The sequence below is a fragment of the Nycticebus coucang genome, chromosome 16, assembly GCF_027406575.1.
Source record: "Nycticebus coucang isolate mNycCou1 chromosome 16, mNycCou1.pri, whole genome shotgun sequence".
NCBI classification, from domain to species: domain Eukaryota; kingdom Metazoa; phylum Chordata; class Mammalia; order Primates; family Lorisidae; genus Nycticebus; species Nycticebus coucang.
In genome coordinates this window covers 32,759,884-32,782,589 of record NC_069795.1, presented here as the reverse complement: position 1 = coordinate 32,782,589, position 22,706 = coordinate 32,759,884, and the positions used below count along the sequence as shown (strand labels likewise).

Genomic DNA, 22,706 nt, shown 5'->3' with positions numbered 1-22,706 from the left:
TTTCTGAAGTTTTACAGCACTGGCAATTAGGAGTAATGTGTAATTCACTCCAAATTTCACTTTACTTCAGTATAGCCTTATAGAGTATGAATTTTCAGGTTATTAGGTTGTTCCTATGTTATTCTTATGTTGCTGATTTATTTCCCTCTTTTTAGAGCCTATTTTCATTTAAGGAATGCACTAAAACCAGAGCTATTTCTCAATATTTCAGATTATGAAACTGTTATTTGCTTTTCAGATTATAATCTTTTGTTTCATAGTGGATATAAGCAACTGATAGAAACTTTTAATTTCACCATTCATTTCATCATTTCACTGAGAAAAATTATTAATCACAGTAGTTATAATTTAGACAAAGATAGAAAAAGCATCATGCAGGGCTTTAAAGGTTGAGTAGTGTGCATATTGATTACAATTGAGAAAACTGCATTTTGTTAATGTCTTGTAGGATGCGTGATTTGTAAGCTTTAGCTCATTCTGCTCAGTTAGGTCTTTCTTAGCAGCCCGTAATCCTTTTTGATTTTCATTTATTCAACGCATCTTTACTGAGTACTGTACTATGCTCAGCACTCTACCAGGCACAAGGAAAACAACCATGAGTCATATCTGATGCACAGACCTTTCCCACTAGTGGGAAAAACAAATGCTATTCAAAGCATCAGACAAATAGATTTAGATGATAAATTCTGATCATTTTTACCAAGGGAAGAAATACAGTGCTATTTAGGTTTGCAAAATGGCTTTTAATTTTCTTGGAAAGACCAGAGAGAGCAGGGATTTAAAAGAAGAGTGTTGGTAAACTAGGATAAGATTAGTTTGAGCACAGGCTCCATGGGAGATACAGGCCATGTGGCAGGAGGGATGTTTATGGAACTAACAGAAGGTTGGGCTGCAGAGAGCAGAGGAAGGAATGAAACAGGAAGAGTCTGGAGAGCTAGAACAGGGAACGAGCGTGCTGGCTCTTGTAGGTCTGGTGAAGGACTTTATCTTATGAGGAATGAGTTTATTTTATTAAGACCCTCTGAAACAGAGGAGGACCCAGATTATTTCAAAGGCTTCCTCTTGCTACATTGAAATATAATTATTTAATAGGTTTTCCTAAATCTTGAAAAGTCTTTGAGAAATTTTCATATTTATGGTAGGCATGTATAGCAGTAATAAGATAGGAATATTAGCTGGACACAGTGGTTCAGGCCTTTAATCCCAACACTCTGGGAAGCCAAGGCAGGTGGATTGGCTGAGCTCATGTGCTCCAGACTAACCTGAGCCAGAGCAAGACCCCATCTCTAAAAACATCAGAGTGTTGTGGCAGATGCCTGTAGTCTCAGCTACTTGGGAGGCAGAGGCAAGAGAATTTCTTGAGCCCAGGAGTTTGAGGTTGCTGTGAGCTATGATGGTACAGCACTCTAACATGGGTGACAAAGTGAGACTCTGTCTCAAAAAAAAGAAAAAAAGATAGGAATATTAAAAAATATATAGTGTCATCCCTTTTTTAGAGACTGTATTCCCACTGGAAAAATAAGGGTATAGACGCAGAAAATATTCAAATGACTTGCACTCAGGTCTTCATTTATTAAGTAACACATAAGGTCTACAGCCCCTTCCCCAATATCCTTTTATGCTTAATAGTATATTTAGTTATTTTAACTCAATTATTTAATGCTCCATCTTTGAAATCTATTAAAATATTAACAGGATTATTACTAATAATGAAGTTGATTTGTCAATTAAACTCTGGGGAAAGTATATATATATTTATACAGTTTTATTATTTGGGAAGAGATAAAAAGTCCATATAAAGAACACTTTCAGAAAATATTTGTTTTGGAATCCAAGCCAAAGTAAGTTACCTGGAATTTCTGGTGTGGTGGGACCCTGAAAAGCCAAGTGTGTCAGCTGTGAGGGTCCTCAGTCTGCCCTGAGGTCCAGAGGGCCCAGGCAGGGCAGATGCTAGAGCCCTCCCAGAGATAGAGCAGTTAGAGCCTTCCCAGGGACAGGGCAGTTAGAGCCCCCTAGAGACAGGGCAGATGCTAGAGCCCTCCAAGAGACAGGACAGTTAAAGCCTTCCCAAAGACAAGGCAGTTAGAGCCCTCCTAGAGACAGGGCAGATGCTAGAGCCCTCCCAGAGACAGGACAGTGAGGCCCTGGAGATAGGCTTCTGTGATCTTGGAGTCAGGGTGCTTTCTGCTGCTTTGCCAAACTCCCATTGCACTCTAGCTGGCTCCAGAGTTTGCAGCAATCCCCTGCACATTTCTTATGTGTTAGGCATAGTAATAAAGGCTGGGGAACCTCCTGAGAGAGGGAAGTCTGATAGGGAGTCTGGGAACTCACCTGCTCATGACCTTCAGCCCATTGCAACAACCTCATCCCTAGCTTTTAGGAAACTAGTGGCTTGAACTAGATAAATGTTTTGCATCCCTAGCATCATAACTCCCATGAGGAGAGAAGGGGCAGGAGAAGCTTCAAAAACAACACCCCTGTGTCTGATACCCTTGAAGATTGTAGGTGGGCCCTGGGCAGCGGCATCGTGTAAGTTCTACGGGTGATTCTAATGTGGGGCAGGCTTGAGAATCACCACACTCAGTGATCTGGGTGATAGCTTCTATTTAGCATCTGGACATGTTCCATCAATGGAGACGTGTTTATCATAATCCTCACAGTCGCCCTGGGGGCTAAGCATCTTTATGTCTTTTTTACCTGTGTAAAATCTGAGTCTGAGAAGCAGCCGCCCAAATTCACACCGCCTGCCTGTTCAGTGCTGCTGACCAACCGCAGGGCCAGGTGCTATCTTGATCTTTCCCAGGAGAGGAGGATGGAATGAGCTCAGTGAAACAAACTCGGTGAGGGTTAAAACTCCATCCAATTCTTAGGGCTTGCTTTTTGTTTCTGTCAGTAGCCTCACTCTACCTACCAAGGAACTGCTTGCTATTTTTTACACATTTGACTCTGAATTCTGACAGGGAACTTGCCACTCACACTTGAGTTTGAGTTGCAGTTAAGTAGCCCAGGCGGAGGCTGCCCTGTTTCAGAGTCACGCGGAGACTTCTTTCCTTCTCCCATGTTATTGTCCAGTAATCTTTGCCGTGGGGCCGAAGGCACTGTCTGCCTGGTCCTGTGTGTCCCTGTGTGTCCCTGGACCTTTGAAAAGCCTGAATTCCTTCCTCTAGGGAAATCCCCAGGACACCCTATGTGACCCTGCATTGCAGCACCAGAGAGGCCCTCCCTGTTCCCCACCACTCACTTCATGTGTACTCTGGTGTAAAACTTGAGAAAGAACATGAGTGCAGGAACTGGGGAGGAGGGAGTGTTCAAAGGGGGAATTGTCTTATCTGGAAGTGTGAGAGACTCATGACAAATTTTTTGAAGTATTTTTATCTTTGTCATTCCATCTAGAGTCTCACTGGTCTGTTGAGTATCCCTAAGATATCAGAAAAATAATAGAAAAAAAAATCCATAGAAGAACAAATTGCATAGCTGAACATAAATGTTTATTAGTGTACAGCATGTGTTTTGTTAATGCGTTGATTGATGTTAGTTAAAAGGGAGATTCCAGGAAGCCATGCTATTATTTTTAATACTCTGGAAGCTATTCCATAGTTGTCTAACACATTCCTCTGCAAAAACAGGCACGTGCATGGTACAAACAGACAACATAATGGGTTCTACAAAGATTGGGGGATAAGAGATTTGAGGAGCAGACAGGATTTGTACAGACAGGATTTTTAAGCAACAGAGATTTCTAAGTGGAAGGCCAGTTCAGGAGTCGGAAGTTGTAGTCAAGATGGACACCCAAGAGGATTAGTTAGTAAAGAGATTAGGATGGGTAGGTCCATCGATGCGGTGTTGAACAATAGTGATATATATAGCCTGTGCTTTTGTTTTCAGGTGATACATGATGATGTTTTGTTAATTCTTCTGCAGGCTCCCGCCTTCGTCAGGAAGATTTTCCACCTCGTATTGTTGAACACCCTTCAGACCTAATCGTCTCAAAAGGAGAACCTGCCACCTTGAACTGTAAAGCCGAAGGCCGCCCCACACCTACGATTGAATGGTACAAAGGAGGGGAGAGAGTAGAGACGGACAAAGATGACCCTCGCTCACACCGCATGTTGCTGCCAAGTGGATCTTTATTTTTCTTACGTATAGTCCATGGACGGAAAAGTAGACCCGATGAAGGGGTCTACGTCTGTGTAGCAAGGAATTACCTGGGGGAAGCCGTGAGCCACAATGCATCGCTGGAGGTAGCTAGTAAGTAAAATGGGCTTTCTGTGTTTGGCGGGGAAAGTGGCAGGATGGAATCATTTGTCTTGACAGTAATAAGAAGTCAAATTTGTGTACCTGGTTTTCCTTGACAATAATCTCTAGCTTTACATGTGAATACAATCCACTATTTGAATTTTCTGTATCTCTCTTTCTATCTGACTTCTGATTTGGAGTTGGTTTTTATTGAACATTTTCATTAAATTTGTTTTATCCCCCCCCCTTTGTTGCTTTTAAATATATCAAATATCCACACACAGTGGTATTTCCTACTCTGCATGCATTCTTATTATTGTCAGATGTTTAAAGGAATTATAGACTTGAAGATAGATCTTCTAGATCTTTGTTTTCAAAACACCTTTAGTTTTACCCCAGATGATCAAGATACCCTTAATGCCATGGAATTTAGAGCTGGCTTTTCTAATCTGGCTTTTGTTTAGATACTTTAGAAATATTAGTTTCCAGTTAAGTTCTCTTTCTTAGCCAGACATCCCATTACCTTGGGAGGCCATTATAGAAAAAGCTTTCTAGTCTTAGTAAGTGCACAGTCGTGGACTCAAAGCCAGACATATGATCATTCTATCACTTTTACCCGTGAAATATTCAAATACAGAGCACCTTAATATATGATACATAAATTTTAGGATGATATTCATCATTACTTCTCCAAAATGTTTCCAAGCTTTAAAGACAAAAAGAATAGTATAATTTGCTAAATAGAATTTAATATAAGTACTTGTAAAGATCTATTATTTAGTAACAATTCATATACACAGAGAAATGTATGGATAATAAACGTCTATCAAATAGAGTTTATTAATAAGGATAGTTGGATAATAAGGATGCTTTGTAGTGATAATCATTATTTGAAATCCTGAAATAGTTTGTGTAGCATTTGCTTTAAATAATTTTTACACTGGCTTAATTGCAATTATTAAAACATGTTTTTATTTGAATAAATTGTATTATTTGGACACTAAAGTTTATGGGGAAAATTAGGATTTTGTGTGTTTAAAAAGTTTGGGAACTATTTAGTAAATTTATGTTTCACTGCACTAAAAATCAATATGTATTAGGTCAAATCTTTGTATTTCAGCTATTTATTTCTTGGCAATAGGTCCTGGTCACTTACTATTTTTAAGACATCTATATCCTAAAAGCAAAACTAGCCTTTTATATGTTACATAAATAAACAGGCTAGAGGAGGAAGTTTGGGCCACGTTTGCTGTAAATTAAACTTGTATAATACTGTTACAGTTTGAGTTTTATCTTTTCTTGAAGAATATTACTACTTTTAAAAACGTTTCCTTCATTTATATACCAGAAGTTCAGTAAGAACTATTCTTACGTTCCCCAAGGCTCAGACACAGGAAGACAAAGATTGCATCTAGTTTCTTAGTGAAGCTGTAGCCCCAAGAAACCGCATTTACAAAAGTGTCTTGAGGCAACACAGGTTTCCCAGTGCAGTTGTTGGTAATGCTTTTATAAACATTATCTGTGTTTTATTTGCCTCTAAACCAAGTTTTACAGCTGTAACAACAACTGTATTTCTTGGTTCCTAACAATTGTCAATCTCTCAAACATTGAAAAAAAATGACATGAATGTCATCTAAAACTTTATTTCTGTATAGCAAAGACATTCTTTTCCATAATACCTTTAATAATTATTTAAATTGAAATATTGCACCAGAATGATCAGACTTATTAGTTATCTGTAGGAGTGTTTATTTTCACTTTCTTTCTTTCTTTCTTTTTTTTTTTTTTTGTAGAGACAGAGTCTCACTTTATTGCCCTTGGTAGAGTGCTATGCCATCACAGCTCACAGCAACCTCTAGCTCCTGGGCTTAGGCAATTCCCTTGCCTCAGCCTCCCCAGTAGCTGGAACCACACGCGCCCGCCACAATGCCTGGCTATTTTTTGTTGCAGTTTGGCTGGGGCCGGGTTTGAGCCCACCACCCTCGGTATATGGGGTTGGCGCCCTATAATGGGTAGACCTTAGTTCAGATACTGGCAAACCTTTGCTATCCTTTGCCATGTGGTAAATGCTGTATTTCTTGTTCTTGAAAGCTCAGTTTTAATGTGGTTAAACTTATTCTAACGTAATTATAAAGTCTAAAATTTGAAATGCTGAGAAATATCTGCTATTCCTTATTTCTAAAATTTTCACCTGGAATTTTTTAATGTTTGAATTCATAAAGAAGAGTTTTTATCACAGATGTGTTTTTAAAATTTATTTTTCAACTATTATTTTCATTTGCAAACCAAGAATGATGTCTTGATGGGGATATAAAATTACATTATTTAGACAACATTGCTGTTTCTAACATTTACGAAAATTCGTTGTTTGTCTAATACAAGTTTCACACCAAGCTTTCTAAAAATGTCTTTCGAGCAGTATGTTCATACTTATTTTGAGTTAGCTCTATTTGAAAGTCTATGAAACATTTAGAAAAATATTTATGAGTCTATACTCCTGTACCCAATACTGTGTATCACTGATTATTAAATTTAAAACTCCATGCTATAGCCAACACAACTGGCAGCATAGTTCTTTGACACAACTCACATTTAATAAATAATTTGAACTTGGATAATTGCACTGAATTTAAAAAGTAATTTGATCCTGGATCCGCATTGTAGAACATGGCTGTCTACATCATTTGCTAAGTAGTGTACTAAGTCAGCATATGGCTATTTGTTTCTTATTTGCACTGTTTTCTCCTGAGGAAGAGAAATTCCCATCTGACTAGGCAGACATCTGCTGACTCTCTCAGGAGGAAAACCAGACAACTACATTTCCTTTAAAAAAATATCATTTTTAAAAAATTAATCAAAGATTAAATCTTTTACCTATTTTTAACTGGGATGCTTTTTAGCAGTTGTTACTTTGAAGTAAAATATTTGCATTTTGAAGGGATATTTTCCCACTGCTTACACATATTATGTTCTTTTGTTGTTATGATTAAATGATGTCTCTTAAATAGATGTAGAATTTGAAGGTTACAATTTTCCTCATTTAGTTAAAATAAAAAGTCAACTGACCATGTATGCTGAGTAGCCACATGTTTAGCTAGATACAAAAGAATGTATTCCCCAAATCTAGTATTCCCCAAATCTAGTACTTAGAAGATAGACATATTACTTCTGGTGGTGAAATTGTTTAGATCAAATAAAATGCAAATAGAATATACTTTTGTATTAAAAAGGTAGATTGATTTATAGTGTGTGTGTGTGTGTGACCAGAAAAATCAGAGAAGGGGAAATTTGTCCAATGTCACATAGCAAATCAGTGAGGGGATGAAGACCAGAATTTGCGTTCTTCCCATTTTGAACTTAGAATAAAGAAATAATCCCTGAGTTCTATGACATCAGCTTCAAAGCCTAGAACTAATTTTAGTAAGATAACTAGAATTTAAATAAAAACCTTCAGTTGTCAAATTTCTTAAATTAATTTCTGATTAAGTTTGGAATAGACTAAATTTAATCTTGAGTTAAAGTTGATGGTATGGGAAATTTACCCTTTTCTTTGGATTCTCATTGGTGATGTGAGACATGCAAATAGTGTAGACTCAAATTATTTTTGTTTCAGAGACAACTGAAACAAATTCATTTCTATAATCTTTAGAATTGGGATAATATACAGACTTACATATATGGATATTTTAAGTGAAGAAGTAATATTGCCAGGTTCCATGACATGGTTATATTTAGGAAAACCTTGAGGTTTTTACTATCAATCAGAATGTATTCTTTTATTGTTGTGTTCTATAACAACACTTTTGAATATTTTTTAAGCTTTTAGTTATTTTTACCATATTTAATCACTGAGAAATAAAAATCGAAAAACCAATGAAAAATCATGAAATCTCAATAATATGTCTATATCTATCTATATATAGTAAATCCATTAAACCAGTTTTAAATTTTGTCATAAGTCAAATATACACACATTATCTCTTCATGTAAAGATGGTGTAAATTCTATCTTTGCTGGGAAAAGTAAGAGCAGCATTCCTTGGAAAAATGATAGTTGCCATTTTCTTTTAAAAGCTCATAAAAAGGCCAGGCACAGTGGCTGACACCTGTAATCCTAGCACTCTGGGAAGTCGAGGTAGGTGGATTGCCCGAGTTCATGAGTTCAAGACTAGCCTGAGCAAGACTGAGACCCCCATCTCTAAAAATAGTTGAGTGTTGTGGTGGGCACCTGTAGTCTCAACTTGGGAGGCTGAGGTAAGAGGATCACTTGAGCCCAAGCATTTGAGGTTGCTGTGAGCTATGATGCTACAGCACTCAATCGCAGGGCAACAAAGTGAGATTCTGTATCCCAAAAAAAAAAAGCACATAAAAATTCTCTTTCATATTTTTGGGTTTTGGTTTGGTAAAAGTAGTTTATATGAAATACTATGGTAGAAACTCATATTCCATAATCCGTATGAGAGATATCAGTAGCAATGGGCGTAAAGAGAAGGGTTGAGTTTCAATGGGTATTTCCATAGAAAAGGATAGAGTTTGCAGAACACTTCAATGTGTTAGCGAAGATTGCTGTGTCAGAGAATGTACTATTCATTCTGACAATGAATAACCATAAGCTTATAGTACATCTTAAAATTATTCTTTGTTAGACAATTAGATTATAGGCTCGAATGTGTTTTCAATTGACTTCTTAAAACTTTCATTATTTTTTCCTTATCTCATATAATTGTGTATTAATCTTTAGCAAATTTCTAGAAAGATCTTAGAGTGGAGACACTTTATGCATTTTCTTTCCTATACCCCCATCACAGATTAAAGACAGTGATTAATAAATTTACAAAGATCATTTTTATAAATAATTATTAGATTTAAATTTATATGCTGATTATAGAATTAACACGTAAAAAAAAAAAGAATTAACATGTAAATGTTACCTAGAGGTAGCTATTGTTGAAATTTTGATGTATATCCTTTTAGTCTTTTTTTTCTATGTGTTATACACAGAATGATCCTATAAGCAGATATTTTCTCAGTAATATCTGCTTATTTTCTATGGAAAGCTACTTACTATTCAATTAATATTGAACCTTTTCTTAGATGGCCACAGAAGGCTTTGGAAATGTTGGATACAGTCAGCTATGTCATCAAGACTAAGTAGAAAGTTTACCTCTCTAGATTGGGCATTGTAAAACAGCTGCTGTCTGTGGAGTATTGCTAGATTCACTATTCTGGAACACATTCAGTCCAGCAACCTTGGGGTTTAAAGTGACATACCCATTACCAGTCTTCATGAGCCACTCTTTTTATTTTTTCAAAAGTATGTGATATTCAAAATCCCAAAACTACAGATGTTGGTGTGGATGTGGAGAAAAGGGAACACTTCTGTTCTGCTGGTGGGAATGCAAGCTAATATTTTCCTTTTGGAAAGAAGTTTGGAGAACACTCAGGGATCTAAATGTAGACCTGCCATTTGATTCTGCAATTCTTCTACTAGGTGTATATCCAAAAGACCAAAAATCACGTTACAAGTAAGATATTTGCACCAGATTGTTCATTGTAGCTCAATTTATAATTGCCAAGTTATGGAAGAAGCCCAAGTGCCCATGGACCCACGAATGGATTAATAAATTGTGGTATATGTATACCATGGAATACTATGCAGCATTAAAAAAGGATGAGAGACGTTACCTCTATTTTTTTTTTTTTATTAAATCATAGCTGTGTACATTAATGCAATCATGGGGTACAATGTGCTGGTTTTATATACTATTTGAAATATTTTCATCAAACTGGTTAACATAGCCTTCATGACATTTTCTTAGTTATCATGTTAAGACATTTATATTCTACACTTAATAAATTTAACATGTACCCTTGTAAAATGCACGGTAGGTGTGGTCCCACCAATTACCCTCCCTCCACCCATCCTCCCCTCTCCCCTCCCCTCTCTGTCCTCTTTCCCCTTCTTCTTGGGCTATAGTTGGGATATAGCTTTCATATGAAAGCTATAAATTAGTTTCATAGTAGGGCTGAGTACAATGGATACTTTTTCTTCAATTCTTGAGATACTGTGCTAAGAAGAATATGTTCCAGCTTCATCCATGTAAACATGAAAGAGGTAAAGTCTCCATCTTTTTTTAAGGCTACATAATATTCCTTGGTGTACATATACCACAATTTATTAATCCATTCATGGGTCGATGGGCACTATTTCTCTACTAGGTATATATCCAGAAGACCAAAAATCACTTTGTAACAAAGATATTTGCACCGGAATGTTTATTGCAGCCTAATTCATAATTGCTAAGTCATGGAAGACTTTACCTCTTTTATGTTTACATGGATGGAGCTGGAAAATATTTTTAGTAAAGTATCTCAGGAATGGAAAAAAAATATATCCAAAGTACTCAATACTACTGTGAAACCAATTTATAATCACTCACACTTTCATATGAAGGATGAATCACAACTATAGCCCAGGATGAAGGATGGAAGGGGAGGGTGATGGAAGAGGAGGTGGGTGGTTTGACAGAGGTGGGTGAATGGTGGGACCACACCTATGGAGCATATTGCAAGGGTACAATTCAAATCTATCAAGTATAGAATACAAATATTTTAACACTGTGATTAAGCAAACGAGGTGAAAGCTATGTTAATGAGTTGGATGTAAGTACTCCAATGTGTACAAAAAATCAACACATTGAATCCCACAGAGGCATAAATGTATTCATGTTATATGTATATATGACTTAATGAAAGGGGGAAGAAAAAGTACGTGATATTCATACATGATGAAAAGTACTCAGTGGATTATTTCAACACTAGTTGATACTTTGATATTCAGTCTCTTAAGACTACCAGAAAATCAATTCAGTGTTTTGTTATTTATGGGAAATACTTGGCAGTGTCTCCTTGTATCAAAGTGACTACAAGCAACAATAAGTTAGGGCAGGCTTTAAAATGACAGTACTGTCTTTACAATGAAAAGGTGGATCTCGTTATCTCTCAAACTTATCATCAGATCATGTCTCCTCTTAATCCTCCTAATTTATTTATGATTGAATGTAGAAGGTTTTCCTACATGCACAGACTAAACTTGAGAATCATTTGTATTCATTTTAAAACTTTTGTTTGAGTGACACATTTATTTAATATGAACATACTTAAACTCTTTAGTATAATTCATTTTAATTAACACACTGTAATTTAACTGACACTGGCATTACTTATCAATTTAAACTTTTTAAAGCCATACTTGCTTTACCATAGATTTTCAGGTTAGAATAAAGCATTGTTGAATGTCTTTGGTGGATAAAAGTTATCTTGACTTTTGCTACACAATATGGTCTTACAAATGTCATTTTCTAATAGTCAAAAATTATATAAAACATGGAGAATAACAAAATATAGTTTATTTAAAAAATAATTTTTCCTAACTAATGCTTTACATGCAGTCTATTTATCCTTATTCAGTGGTTAACAATAAAGATATAATTGCTGCCTTAGTGAAAATTATAGGATGGTGGATAAAGGGGAAGAAGGAACGGACTTGAGCAACTAACCATGCAAACAAGTAACTTTATGCTTAATTCTGTCAAGTGCCAGGAAAGAATGGGGTCAGAGCTGAATGCTGAATTACATCGGATATTACCAAGATGAGGAGTAAAGGAAAAGCATTTCAGGCTGAAAGAAGAGTGCATCTGAAGTCATGAGAATCTAAATGGGTATATTTTAGGAAATGAAAAATAGTCAGTATAGCATATGCGTAAAGGAGATGGCTAGAAAGGTGGCCATGACCTAGAATGGAGTAGGTCATGCAAAGCCTTTTAACCAAGTTATGGATGTTGAATTTCATCTTCAGTGTTACAATTGAGGATGTGAAATATCCATTTAAATTTTGAGACATCACCCGTCTTATAATAGAGTAGCCATGTATAGATAATGAGTTGCATAATGATTGGAGGAGATCAATTAAGAGACTATTGCAGGATTCCAGAGAAGACATATTGATAATTGGAAGCTGATAGTTGTAATGGAGATGAAAAGAGAAGATTAAATTTAGAGATCAAAAACTTAGTTTAATTTTGGAGGGTGAGTCAGAAGTTGAGATTTTGCAGAAGATGTAACTGATGACAAGGTAGAGGTCAAGTCTATGACTATGCAAGTGGAACTGGGAGTTCGGATTAGGATTTGTTACCCTCGAATGGTTTCCAGTGGTTCAGTATGTTCCCTCCCATGATGGTTCTGAGAAATTGCATTTTCTGTTGTTCTCTCCCAAGGTCGCCTCCTCTGGAACTGAGCTCTGGACAATGTGCCTGCACCCCATTCCCCTGTTGTCTTGTGGGGCTGACTGTCCTTGCATGGCACCCACCACACTGCCTCAAAGTACAACATTTAGGGTGGTGCCTGTGCTCAAGGGAGTAGGGCGCCAGCCCTATGTACCAGAAGTCTTGGGTTCAAACGCAGCCCCAGCCACAGACTGCCAAAAAAAAAAAAAAAAAAAAAGTACAACATTTTTCTTTCCTTCCCAAGTGCCTGGCACCATCCATGGTGCATTGTAAATGAAGTGCTCTAACATGAAACTCAGACGCGTTTTTTCTCATGTGTGATGAACATCCTACAGCGTCAGAGCGCCTCTTCAAGGAGCAGTCTTATCTGCTTTTTTCACTGACCTCCCAACCAACTTCTTTGTAAGGTTAAGCAGTTCATGTGATCTCAAACACTCCTTTGAAAGCTCAGTATTTAGAAAGCCAGTCATCAACTCTTTCCCTGGGAGGATGTTTTTTTTCTTTCATGCAAATTTCTCAATTTTTTAAGTATCACTTACTTCTGGGGATAACATTGCTCAGGGAATTTACTTAGGTTCCACTAGTACAAAAAGCCAAGTCAAGTGTTTTTAGGCGCTAATAAACTTAAGTGTAGTAACCGCCTCTGGGCAACCTCAACCCTAATGATTGGCTAATTGAAAACGAAGAGTATTAAACGCTTCCTTCCTGATAAAGGAAACAATTTCTGTGTTGACAGTGCCTACAGGGGCTTTCCGAGGGTGCTTGAGACACTTTACACATGCAAAACTGGAATTTACCAAACTTTACTTTCTCTTTCTGTTTCTGGATTGGTGATAAGATACATGTAATGATTACTCTGGTGGGAAGTATTACTTGCAGTCCTGTGCTTTATCAGTAATCTATTATGTGTAAAGCTGTTTTCGTAGTCAGATACTTTTATAAGGAACCGAATGTGATGCGGAATCAAAGAGAAATTCCATCACAGTACTGCTTTAAATTATTACACTCTGAAGATGTGGTTTATGGTAGGTAAAATTAAAAAAACCCAAACAGGCAAAAAATTAAGATCTAAAAAGTCAGTGGAAATTTAGATGATACAGCAACATGGCAAGATTTGGATATGAAATAGAATAAACCCACGTGGATGGTGATGTTGTTCAGGCAGGGCAGGCAGACCCGGGTTGGGAGGATGTGGCCCAGTAGAAGCCAGTGAAGCCTTTTGCCACTCAAAATACAGTCTGTGCACCAGCATCATTGGCCTCACTTGGAAGCACGTTAGAGATATGGAATGATGGAGCTCAAGCTGGATCAACCGAATCAGACCTTGCGTTAATAATATTCCAGTGTGATTCATATGCAAATTTAAGTTGGAGAAGCACTGGCCTTTCCAAAGAGGAAACGTGTCCTTTAGGAACGTGAGCACAGTGTGGTTGATTTTTAAGAGAAGCCGATAAAATGTGATTATAGCTGAACTATGTAAAAGACTGGTAAAGACAGTAAAACGGGCAGAAATGGAGAGAGAGAAACAGGAAAGCACAGAGGGACACAGAGGAAGGGCTCTAGAGCAGCAGGGAGAGAGGAGTAGAAAAACAAAACAGAACCAGCAAAGAAGAGAGCAAGACACAGCACTGGGAAGGGCAGGCCGTGGGGTGCTGGCTGATACGGGCAAGAGCGAAGTTCAGACCGCTGGAAAAATACGTTTGCCTGGATGGAGAAGGAAAAAAAAATATTTTCTGTATACGAGTTACTTATAAACAAATTTGGGATATTTACAGCTAATAGGATGTTAAGTAGAAAATAATGTACTCAAACCAATATTAATATCCATACCATTATTTATCAAGGAAAGTTATACATGAATAGTATCTTAGGTGTTTTTAAGTAAATTCATGAAAGCCTATGTTTAAATTACTTATTACAATCTTAAGATAGCATAATCCCAAAGTGAAATGCCAGATCTTTAAATTTACCTTACATTTGCTTAGAATGAAAACTGTAGAAAAGGAGGTTTTACGAATAAGCAGGGAATCATCTTAGAGGGTCGTTTGGAAGTCATTTAGTCCATCCCTCTGACTTTTAGTTTAAATTGTCTGAAGATAATTTGTTGCAGTAAAACATGTTCAGAGGAAAAGATTATCCAGCCTCCATCATCAATATAACTTGTGTGTATTAGCATATGTTAACGTGGAGTTATTGCTTTAATTTACGTAAATCCTGCTCTACAGCCTCATTCTTTCGTTTTACATCCTAAGTGATAAGAGAGAAGCTATTTTTTATACAGCAGCTCACATGTTTGAAGACTGTTAAGTGGGACCTAATTTTTAATAAAGTATATCTGATGTATACGTTTTTGAGTGTGACAAGACAATTTTTAATCTCGGTCTCTTAGTGTCTACAGTGGAAATGGTAGCTTTTAGTCAACATTTTAAGTTGTGCCATATTTAACCTAGGGTTTAAATTGAAGTTTTAATAGCACGTATGACATTTTCCACTTGTCAGGAGATATAAAAGTTTATGATCAGGTTATTTAGTATGCCTGGGTGAGGACATTTTAAATCTTATTCAGTAAATGATGGAGCAAATTTAGAATAAAAGCCGGAAAGTTAAGAAGAAAATGGGAAAAGACGTTCCCTCAACGAAAGGATTTATATAGCTCTAGGCTCTCCCTCTCCACTGCCCTGGGTATCTTACCAGGTAATACTGTACTGTATCTAGATTTAGGGACATTAAGTTATCCTTTTATTAGATTCTCATCTCAGTCGGACGCTGCAAAATGGATTAGGTCCCAGCATTTTTGTGCAGGGACATTTTGATCATGTAACTTAGTGTTTGTCAGAGCTGACCCAGGTGTTCTCAAATGGAAGTGTAGGAACCTTCCAAGGAATTCTTGGGAAGAAAGAAATGTTGAGCCAGATCTGACAGGAGGGGTATGGACTTGACCACTGCATCGAGAACCCGTGAACTGATGCCCTTCTCTCCCCTCCTTTCTTTTGCTTAAAATCACCCCAAATGAGCTTAAAAGTCTGTGTTCAGTAACTGTGACATTGGTAAGCGATAAAGTCAATTCCTTAACATTTTTCTTTTTCTTTACATCTTTTCCTTATAATAACGTAATTACTACTTAGGTTTCTATATTGTTTCAAATGAAATGAGTCTTTTTGGACCATATTGGTTACAATTCTCCCCAGAATTTTAAGAGTTGTTTTTTTTTTTTTTTTGCAGTTTTTGGCCAGGGCCGGGTTTGAACCCACCATCTCTGGTATATGGGGCTGGCGCCCTACTCCTCTGAGCCACAGGCGCAACCCCCCCCCTTTTTTTTTAAACATGAGGGGTTCTTTTACTGATACAAGGGCTCTTACCCATACAAGACACTGCAGAAGCTCTTTGTAGATAGATACAGTTAATTCTGTCATTAGGTTAAAACAAACTTTATTTCCAACAAACCCAAAAAATGTTCATTTAGCATAGCACTGTGACATTGCTGAAAGTATTTAGCCTCTTTGTATTTTGGTTCTCTCACCTATAAAAGGAAGATATTAATTCTATTTACCTTTTATTAATTCCACTTATCTTACAGAGCTACAGGTACTATCTGTAGTCTGTCAGGACGTGGGCCACACAGCAGGAGGTGAGCAGTGATGAGGGAACATCGTCTTTATTTACAACCGCTCCCCATCCGTAGCTCACATCATCACTTGAGTTCTGCCTCCTGTCAGACAAGCCATGACATTTGATTCTCTTAGCAGCACGGACCCTACTGTAAACTGCACATGTGAGCCCCTTATGGGAATCTAATGCCTGATGATGTGACATGGAGATGTAATACTTTTGAATCATATTAAAAACATCTCCCCCATCTTGGTCTGTGGAAAAATTGTCTTCCATGAAACCAGGTCCTGGTGCTAAAAGGTTGGGAACCACTGGTATAATTTGGGAAAAATTGAAACATTTGACACATGTAAAGAGCTTTGAACTGCCCAGCTAGTCAGCAAGCACTAACTATTCTACCATTTGCTATTCAGTGTGCTGGGCACCTTGTAAAGTTGATTCTTCCCGTGTATATCGTTGCAAAGAATGTATCTCTCCATTTCAGAGAGGCAAATACTGAAAAACTAACTTCATTTAAAAAGATCTTTCTCTTGCTTGGGTCAATCATCTTCTCATGCACCAGCTGATTTAAAATCCATATAAATATTTATGAAAAGATATGTATTCTGACTACAATAGTATGTGGTCTTTTATGACAAATATGTTTTTGAGGTTTGTATAGCTGCTGTTCTTGGGATGGCTAGCATTGATGTATTTCATTGTGGCCTTTCTCAAAATATGTTCCAGTGAATTATTTCTTTGGATTATTAAAAAATAATTTGGAAAATACATCTTAAACAAACTTTCAACAAGTTATTTTTTGTTAAACTTTAGGATCTTTATAATATCAACAGATGATCTAAAACACAAGTAAGGAATTTAAAATATTACAATTCTCATCTTTATATGAACTGTAAAGATATTTTGCATGAATAGTCTGACAGCATTTTGGAGAAGATATAATTTTGAAAGTGCCTCTATCTTGGACTTGGGTGTGTGTTTATCTTTATGGTTGCTTTGTTTCGAGACTATAAGAGTAAGAATAGAATTTCTGTTTCTATTTTGGCTTCCAGAGATGTTTTCTTCTCTACCCTTAGCATGTTGAAGGTCGTAACAGGGCTCCATTCAAATTCTAGACACAAGCAAATTCAAATATGATGCTTTACCAAAACTTTGCAAAGAGATATCCTTCTTCCTCACAAATAGCCTGTTACTCTTAATAAACTTGATTTTAGCTTTCGAAACATTGCCTTTATAATGAATACAATTTCCCTTTGGAAGCAGTTGACATCATTGACCTTTTTTGTGAAATACTCTCATTCCCAGAATTTCATGGCATCCACCTATGTCAGAATTGCATCCAACTTCATGTAACCAAATCCAGGACATTCAACTAAAAAGGTTTAAATTTGATGCTGGAGATGGGCCATGTAGAGTATTAAGTGTAGTGTTTCTGTTTGATTTTCCTTTTATTTAACTGGCTGCATCTTTCTTGGCTTACAGCTGAAATGTTTGTTTCTCAAGAATTTGCTGTAGGTCCTCTTCTTCTTTTTGCTCTGCAATTTAACCCAGATGACCAAACCTACCGCCTTGCATTCAGCTACTGTCTCTCTCTCTCTTTCTCTCTCTCTCTTTCTTTCTTTCTTTCTCGCGCCATAATTTTCCAGCAATCAGCAATCTCTAGTTCCTTCTCTAATGACGATGTGTGTTTTATTTCCCAGGTAGCCGGCAGTATTTGTCAATATCCCAGCTGCTTGCTTATATGCTTTTTTGTTTGTTTTTCCATGTAACTTTTTTTTTTAATTTCAGATTAATATTAGGGTGCAGATGACTAGGTTACATTGTTTGCATTTCCTAGGTAAAGTTCAGGGGATGTGATTTATACCCTTACATTGTGCACCATGGGTAAGACCTCTCCTTACTCCCCTTTCCCCTTTCCGTGCTCCCCTCTCCTCCCATTTGAATTTACCTGTGCTTTTCTTTCCTGTAGGCATATAGTTGTTTATCTGTTGGTTTCATATTAGCATTGAATACATTGGATACTTTCTTTTCTATTCTGGTGATACTTTGCTAAGAATGTGTTCCACCTCTATCCAGGTTAATACAAAAGATGTAAAGTCTCCATCTTTTTTTTTTTGGCTAAATAATGTTCCATGCTATGCATATACCACAGTTTACTAATCCATTCATGAGTTGATGGGCACTTGGGTTGAATCCACATCCTGATGATTGTGAATTGAGCTGCGGTAAACATTCTAGTGCAAATGTCCTTATGGTAAAATGATCTTTTTTTCTCTTGGGTAGATAACTAGTAATGGGGCTGTGAGATCAAATGGAAAGTTTAGTTTTAGCTCTTTGAGGACCCTCTGTACTTGTTTCCATAAAGGTTGTATTAATTTGCAATCTCATCAGCAGTGTAAAAGTGTTCCCTTCTCTCCACATCAACGCCAGAATCTGCAGCTTTGGGATTTTGTGATAGGGGCTATTCTCACTGAGGCTAGGTGATATCTCAAAGTGGTTTTGATTTGCAGTTGTCTGATGATTAGAGATGATGAACATTTTATCATGTGTTTTTTGGTCATTCATCATAACTGTTCAAGTCTCTTGCCCACCTATAAATGGGATTGTTTGCTCTTTTTTTATTGATTAGTTTGAGTGCTCTGTAAATCCTAGTTATCTGTCCTTTGTCAAATTCATAGCATGCAAGTATCTTTTCTCATTCTGAAGGCTGTCTTTTTGCTGTAGTTGTACCCTTAGCCATGAAGAAGCTTTTTAGTTTGATCAGGTTCCATTTATTTATTTTTGGTGTTGCTGCAGTTGCCAAGGGGGTCATCTTTGTAGAATCTTTACTCAGGTTGATAGCGTCAAGAGTTACCCTCATACTTTCCTCTAGAATTTTTATTGTTTCCTATTTTAAATTGAAACCTTTTATCCAGCAAGAGTCCATTTTTGTAAGTGGTGAGAGGTATGGGTACAATTTCTGTCTTTTACATGTAGCTAACCACTTGTCCCGCTCTTATGTAGAATGAAACTATGTTTTAAAATTTATACTAAATAGCAGATATTATGCATAGGTATTTAAAAATAATTGCATATTGGGCGGTGCCTGTGGCTCAAAGGAGTAGGGCACTGGCCCCATATGCCGGAGGTGGAGGGTTCAAATCCAGCCCTGGCCAAAAACTGCAAAAAAAAAAAAAAATTGCATTTGATGCACATTAACAGAAATGAGCATGCTTTTCCTAAATTATTGAATTACAGTTGCAGAAAAGAACAAGGGTATAAGTTTATCACCATGTTTGCTTCAATAATCCAACATGCACTGGTTGAACATCAAGTAAAAGGAACGACAACATAGAATCATGAAAAAATTTAGAATTCGGATTTTTCTTGTCATATTAATTTAAAGATTAAATTAAAAACAACTGCTTTTAATAATCAATCTTGATATAAACATTTAAAATATGTATTTTTGTGTAAATATAGAATAATTAAGTATATTAAATAATTTAAAAATTATTGGAATACTCTTTCTGCTTATGCTTAAAGACAGATACAAAATTCAGAAATTAGAATGTCAGGGCAGCACCTGTGGCTCAACGGAATAGGGCGCTGGCCCCATGTGCTGGAGGTGGCGGGTTCAAACTCAACCCTGGCCAAAAACTGCAAAAAAACCAAACAAACAAACAACCCCCCCACCCCAGAAATTAGAATGTCATAGTCTTTTAGAAGCGATGCCTACTTCTTTTGACCGACTCAGTTGTAGTGAGGATAACCATTTTTGAAGCTACAACTGTTAGTGCTCCTTAAGAGAATTAGCAAAGGTTATGAATTTGACTAAGTAGTTCTGGTTTTGAACCCAGAAAAGATGCACACATACACACATACACAAATTGAAGAACTATTTTTATACATCTATATGGATTCAGTTATAGCTCCTTTAAAATTTTTTAATGTTTTAAGAATTTCAAATCAAAATATGCTTTAGTTTTTTCTTAAATATAGGGTTTAAGAATATAATTTATTCATGAAATGATAGATAGGGAAACTATGAACAAAGGAATCCCTCTCTCTCTCTAACCTTGCCCTGAAATGCTACAATTGCTGTGATAATTAGCTCAATGTTATTATAGATTACTTTTTTCTTATAAATAATTTATATTGCAGTTCATTTTCATCCTTTAAGACGGCAATGTATGAAATTGATTAGGTATAATAGTACCTTTGATTAATATTTAATTTGAAATTATTTTATGGCTTCAAGTTTGGATGTAGCTATGGCACATTTTATTTTTTTTTTTTATTTATTTATTTTTTTTCTATGGCACATTTTAGCATGCTAGATGTACATTGGAAAACTTGATCTAGCATGCTAGATGTACATTTTAGCATGCTAGATGTATAATTATTCATTTTTTATTATTCGAAAGGACCATTTCTCATAGCTATGTATGTTTTATAATGTGTAGGTTATGTATAAATGTATGTGTATGTATATACTTATAAATATGTGTAATTTTTTTCCATCACTAACAGGATTGACAAGGTTTAGACATCACCTTTTTCCCCCCCTCCACATCTCCAAAGGAACTCAGGGCACACATCCCTGTTGTGTTACATATATAACATGTAACTGTTATAATTGAAAATATGGGCCATGAATTCCACATAATATAAGTCATGTCTCTACATTGAGAGACTAGTCATGTGTCTTAGAGTCACTTGGGTGAACAGTTCACCAGGAAAGCTGTTGTTCTACTGAAGCTCATGGAGGTGTAGAGGCCAAAAAATGGAAATGGATTTAGGAGGCAGCTTGAGTCGATGAGCTGAAAAGGTGGCTCGAGGGAGGAGTAACTTCTTCTGGAAAAAGGAGTACCACATTTTCCTCTTTTTCCTAATCATGTAAGTTTTATTTCCGCCCCTAATAGGCATTTTGATTTTTTAAAAAGGCAGGGACTACTGTACAGTAGCATTTCACATACCGCTCAAAACTTGTTCTCTGATTTAGCTTCAGTCTCTGGAATCTGTCCAGTGGCAATCTGTGATGCTATGGACAGTCACTGTGGTCCCGGGGACAAAAGGGATATTAATTAGTTCCTTTCTATTTTTCTAGTAAATTACTTGCAACAAACAAATAAAACAAAAGCAACCAACCAAGAATGGAATCCTGTGAATCATATATGTTTACCATCCATTTCCCTTCCTGGAATGTCAGTTCCATGAGGACCATGACCTTGTCACTATTGATCATTGCTGATCCAGAACTGTACCTGGCACAGAAAAAACATTTCAAAATGTTTGGTAAATGAATGTTCAATGAGCTCAACTCTTGAAATTGATTTTCTAGGGCTGAAAGGTAAGGACCTGATAATGTCTCTGGACCTCTGTGACTTCATTTTCCTATCTATAAATAGGCAATTTTATTTTGTTATCTGATAGAACAATTGGCTAATTAGATAACCTTTGGAAAATAATTTGGATTGATTAGAGATAGGCATTAAGCAGATAATAGGCAGCTATCTTTTTATAATAGTCAATGGTATTTTTAAAAAAATTTTTTAAATTTCTTTGTTGTTGCTGTTGTTGAGACAGAATCTCACTATGTAACCTTGGTAGAGTGCTGTGGTGTCACAGGTCACAGCAACTTCAAACTCTTGGGCTTAAGTGATTCTCTTGCCCCAGCCTCCCAAGTAGCTGGGACTACAGGCGCCTGCCACAGCACCTGGCTAGTTTTGGTTGCAGTTGTCATTGCTGTTTAGCAGGCCAGGGCCAGGTTCGAACCTGCCAGCCTCAGTGTATGTGGCTGGCGCTGTAACCACTGTGCTACAGGCACCAAGCCAGTCAATGCTATTTTTAAAATGTCTGATTTTTTTTTTTTTTTGGTTTTGCAAAATTGTATAGCCTTAGTACCAGAAAGAAAATCAGGCAATGTTTTTTTTTTTTTTATCATATTTTATCTTTGATTTTTTAAGTTTTTTTTTTTAATTTTTTTTATTGTTGGGGATTCACTGAGGGTATAAGAAATGAGGTTACATTGATTTTTTATTTTAATTGAAAAAAATTTTTTAGAATATTAGGGGGTACACGTGCGTTTATATTCTTTGTTTTTGTAGAGAGTGACTCAAAGTTGTAAGTGTGCCCTTTACTCAGATAGTGTGCACTAGACCTGACAGGTGTGAAATTACCCATCCCTTTCTTTCCTCCTCCTCCCACCACTTGATTTTCATTAAGATTTACTTCCATTACATGCACATAAGTATTGATCAATCAGTTCTAATTTGGCATTGAGTGCATGTGTTTGCTTCTCTATTCTTGTGATATTTCACTTAGAAGAATGGTTGTTAGGCTCGGCCCCTAGCTCAGCTGCTAGGGCGTCACCCACATACACCTGAGCTGATGGGTTTGAACTCAGCCCAGGCCTGTCAAACAACAATGACAACTACAGTAAAAAAATAACTGGGCATTTTGGTGGGCACCTGTAGTCCCAGCTTCTTGGGAGGCTGAGGTAGGAGAATCGTTTAAGCCCAAGAGTATGAGATTGCTGTGAGCTGTGATGCCACAGCACTCTACCGAGGGTGACATAGTAAGACTCTGTCTCAAA

The 22,706-nt window shown here is 36.8% G+C and overlaps 1 protein-coding gene across 8 annotated transcripts in view; it reads left to right on the top strand.

Annotated features, from left to right (window-relative positions):
* Positions 1 to 22,706, top strand: part of ROBO1 (roundabout guidance receptor 1) — a 1,140,930-nt gene that overhangs the window by 796,093 nt on the left and 322,131 nt on the right. For all 8 annotated transcript variants that reach the window (XM_053565205.1, XM_053565202.1, XM_053565204.1 and 5 more), the window contains one exon: positions 3,922 to 4,248. In XM_053565205.1, the coding sequence (XP_053421180.1) occupies positions 3,922 to 4,248 (327 nt within the window). The remainder of the gene's footprint in view (positions 1 to 3,921; positions 4,249 to 22,706) is intronic.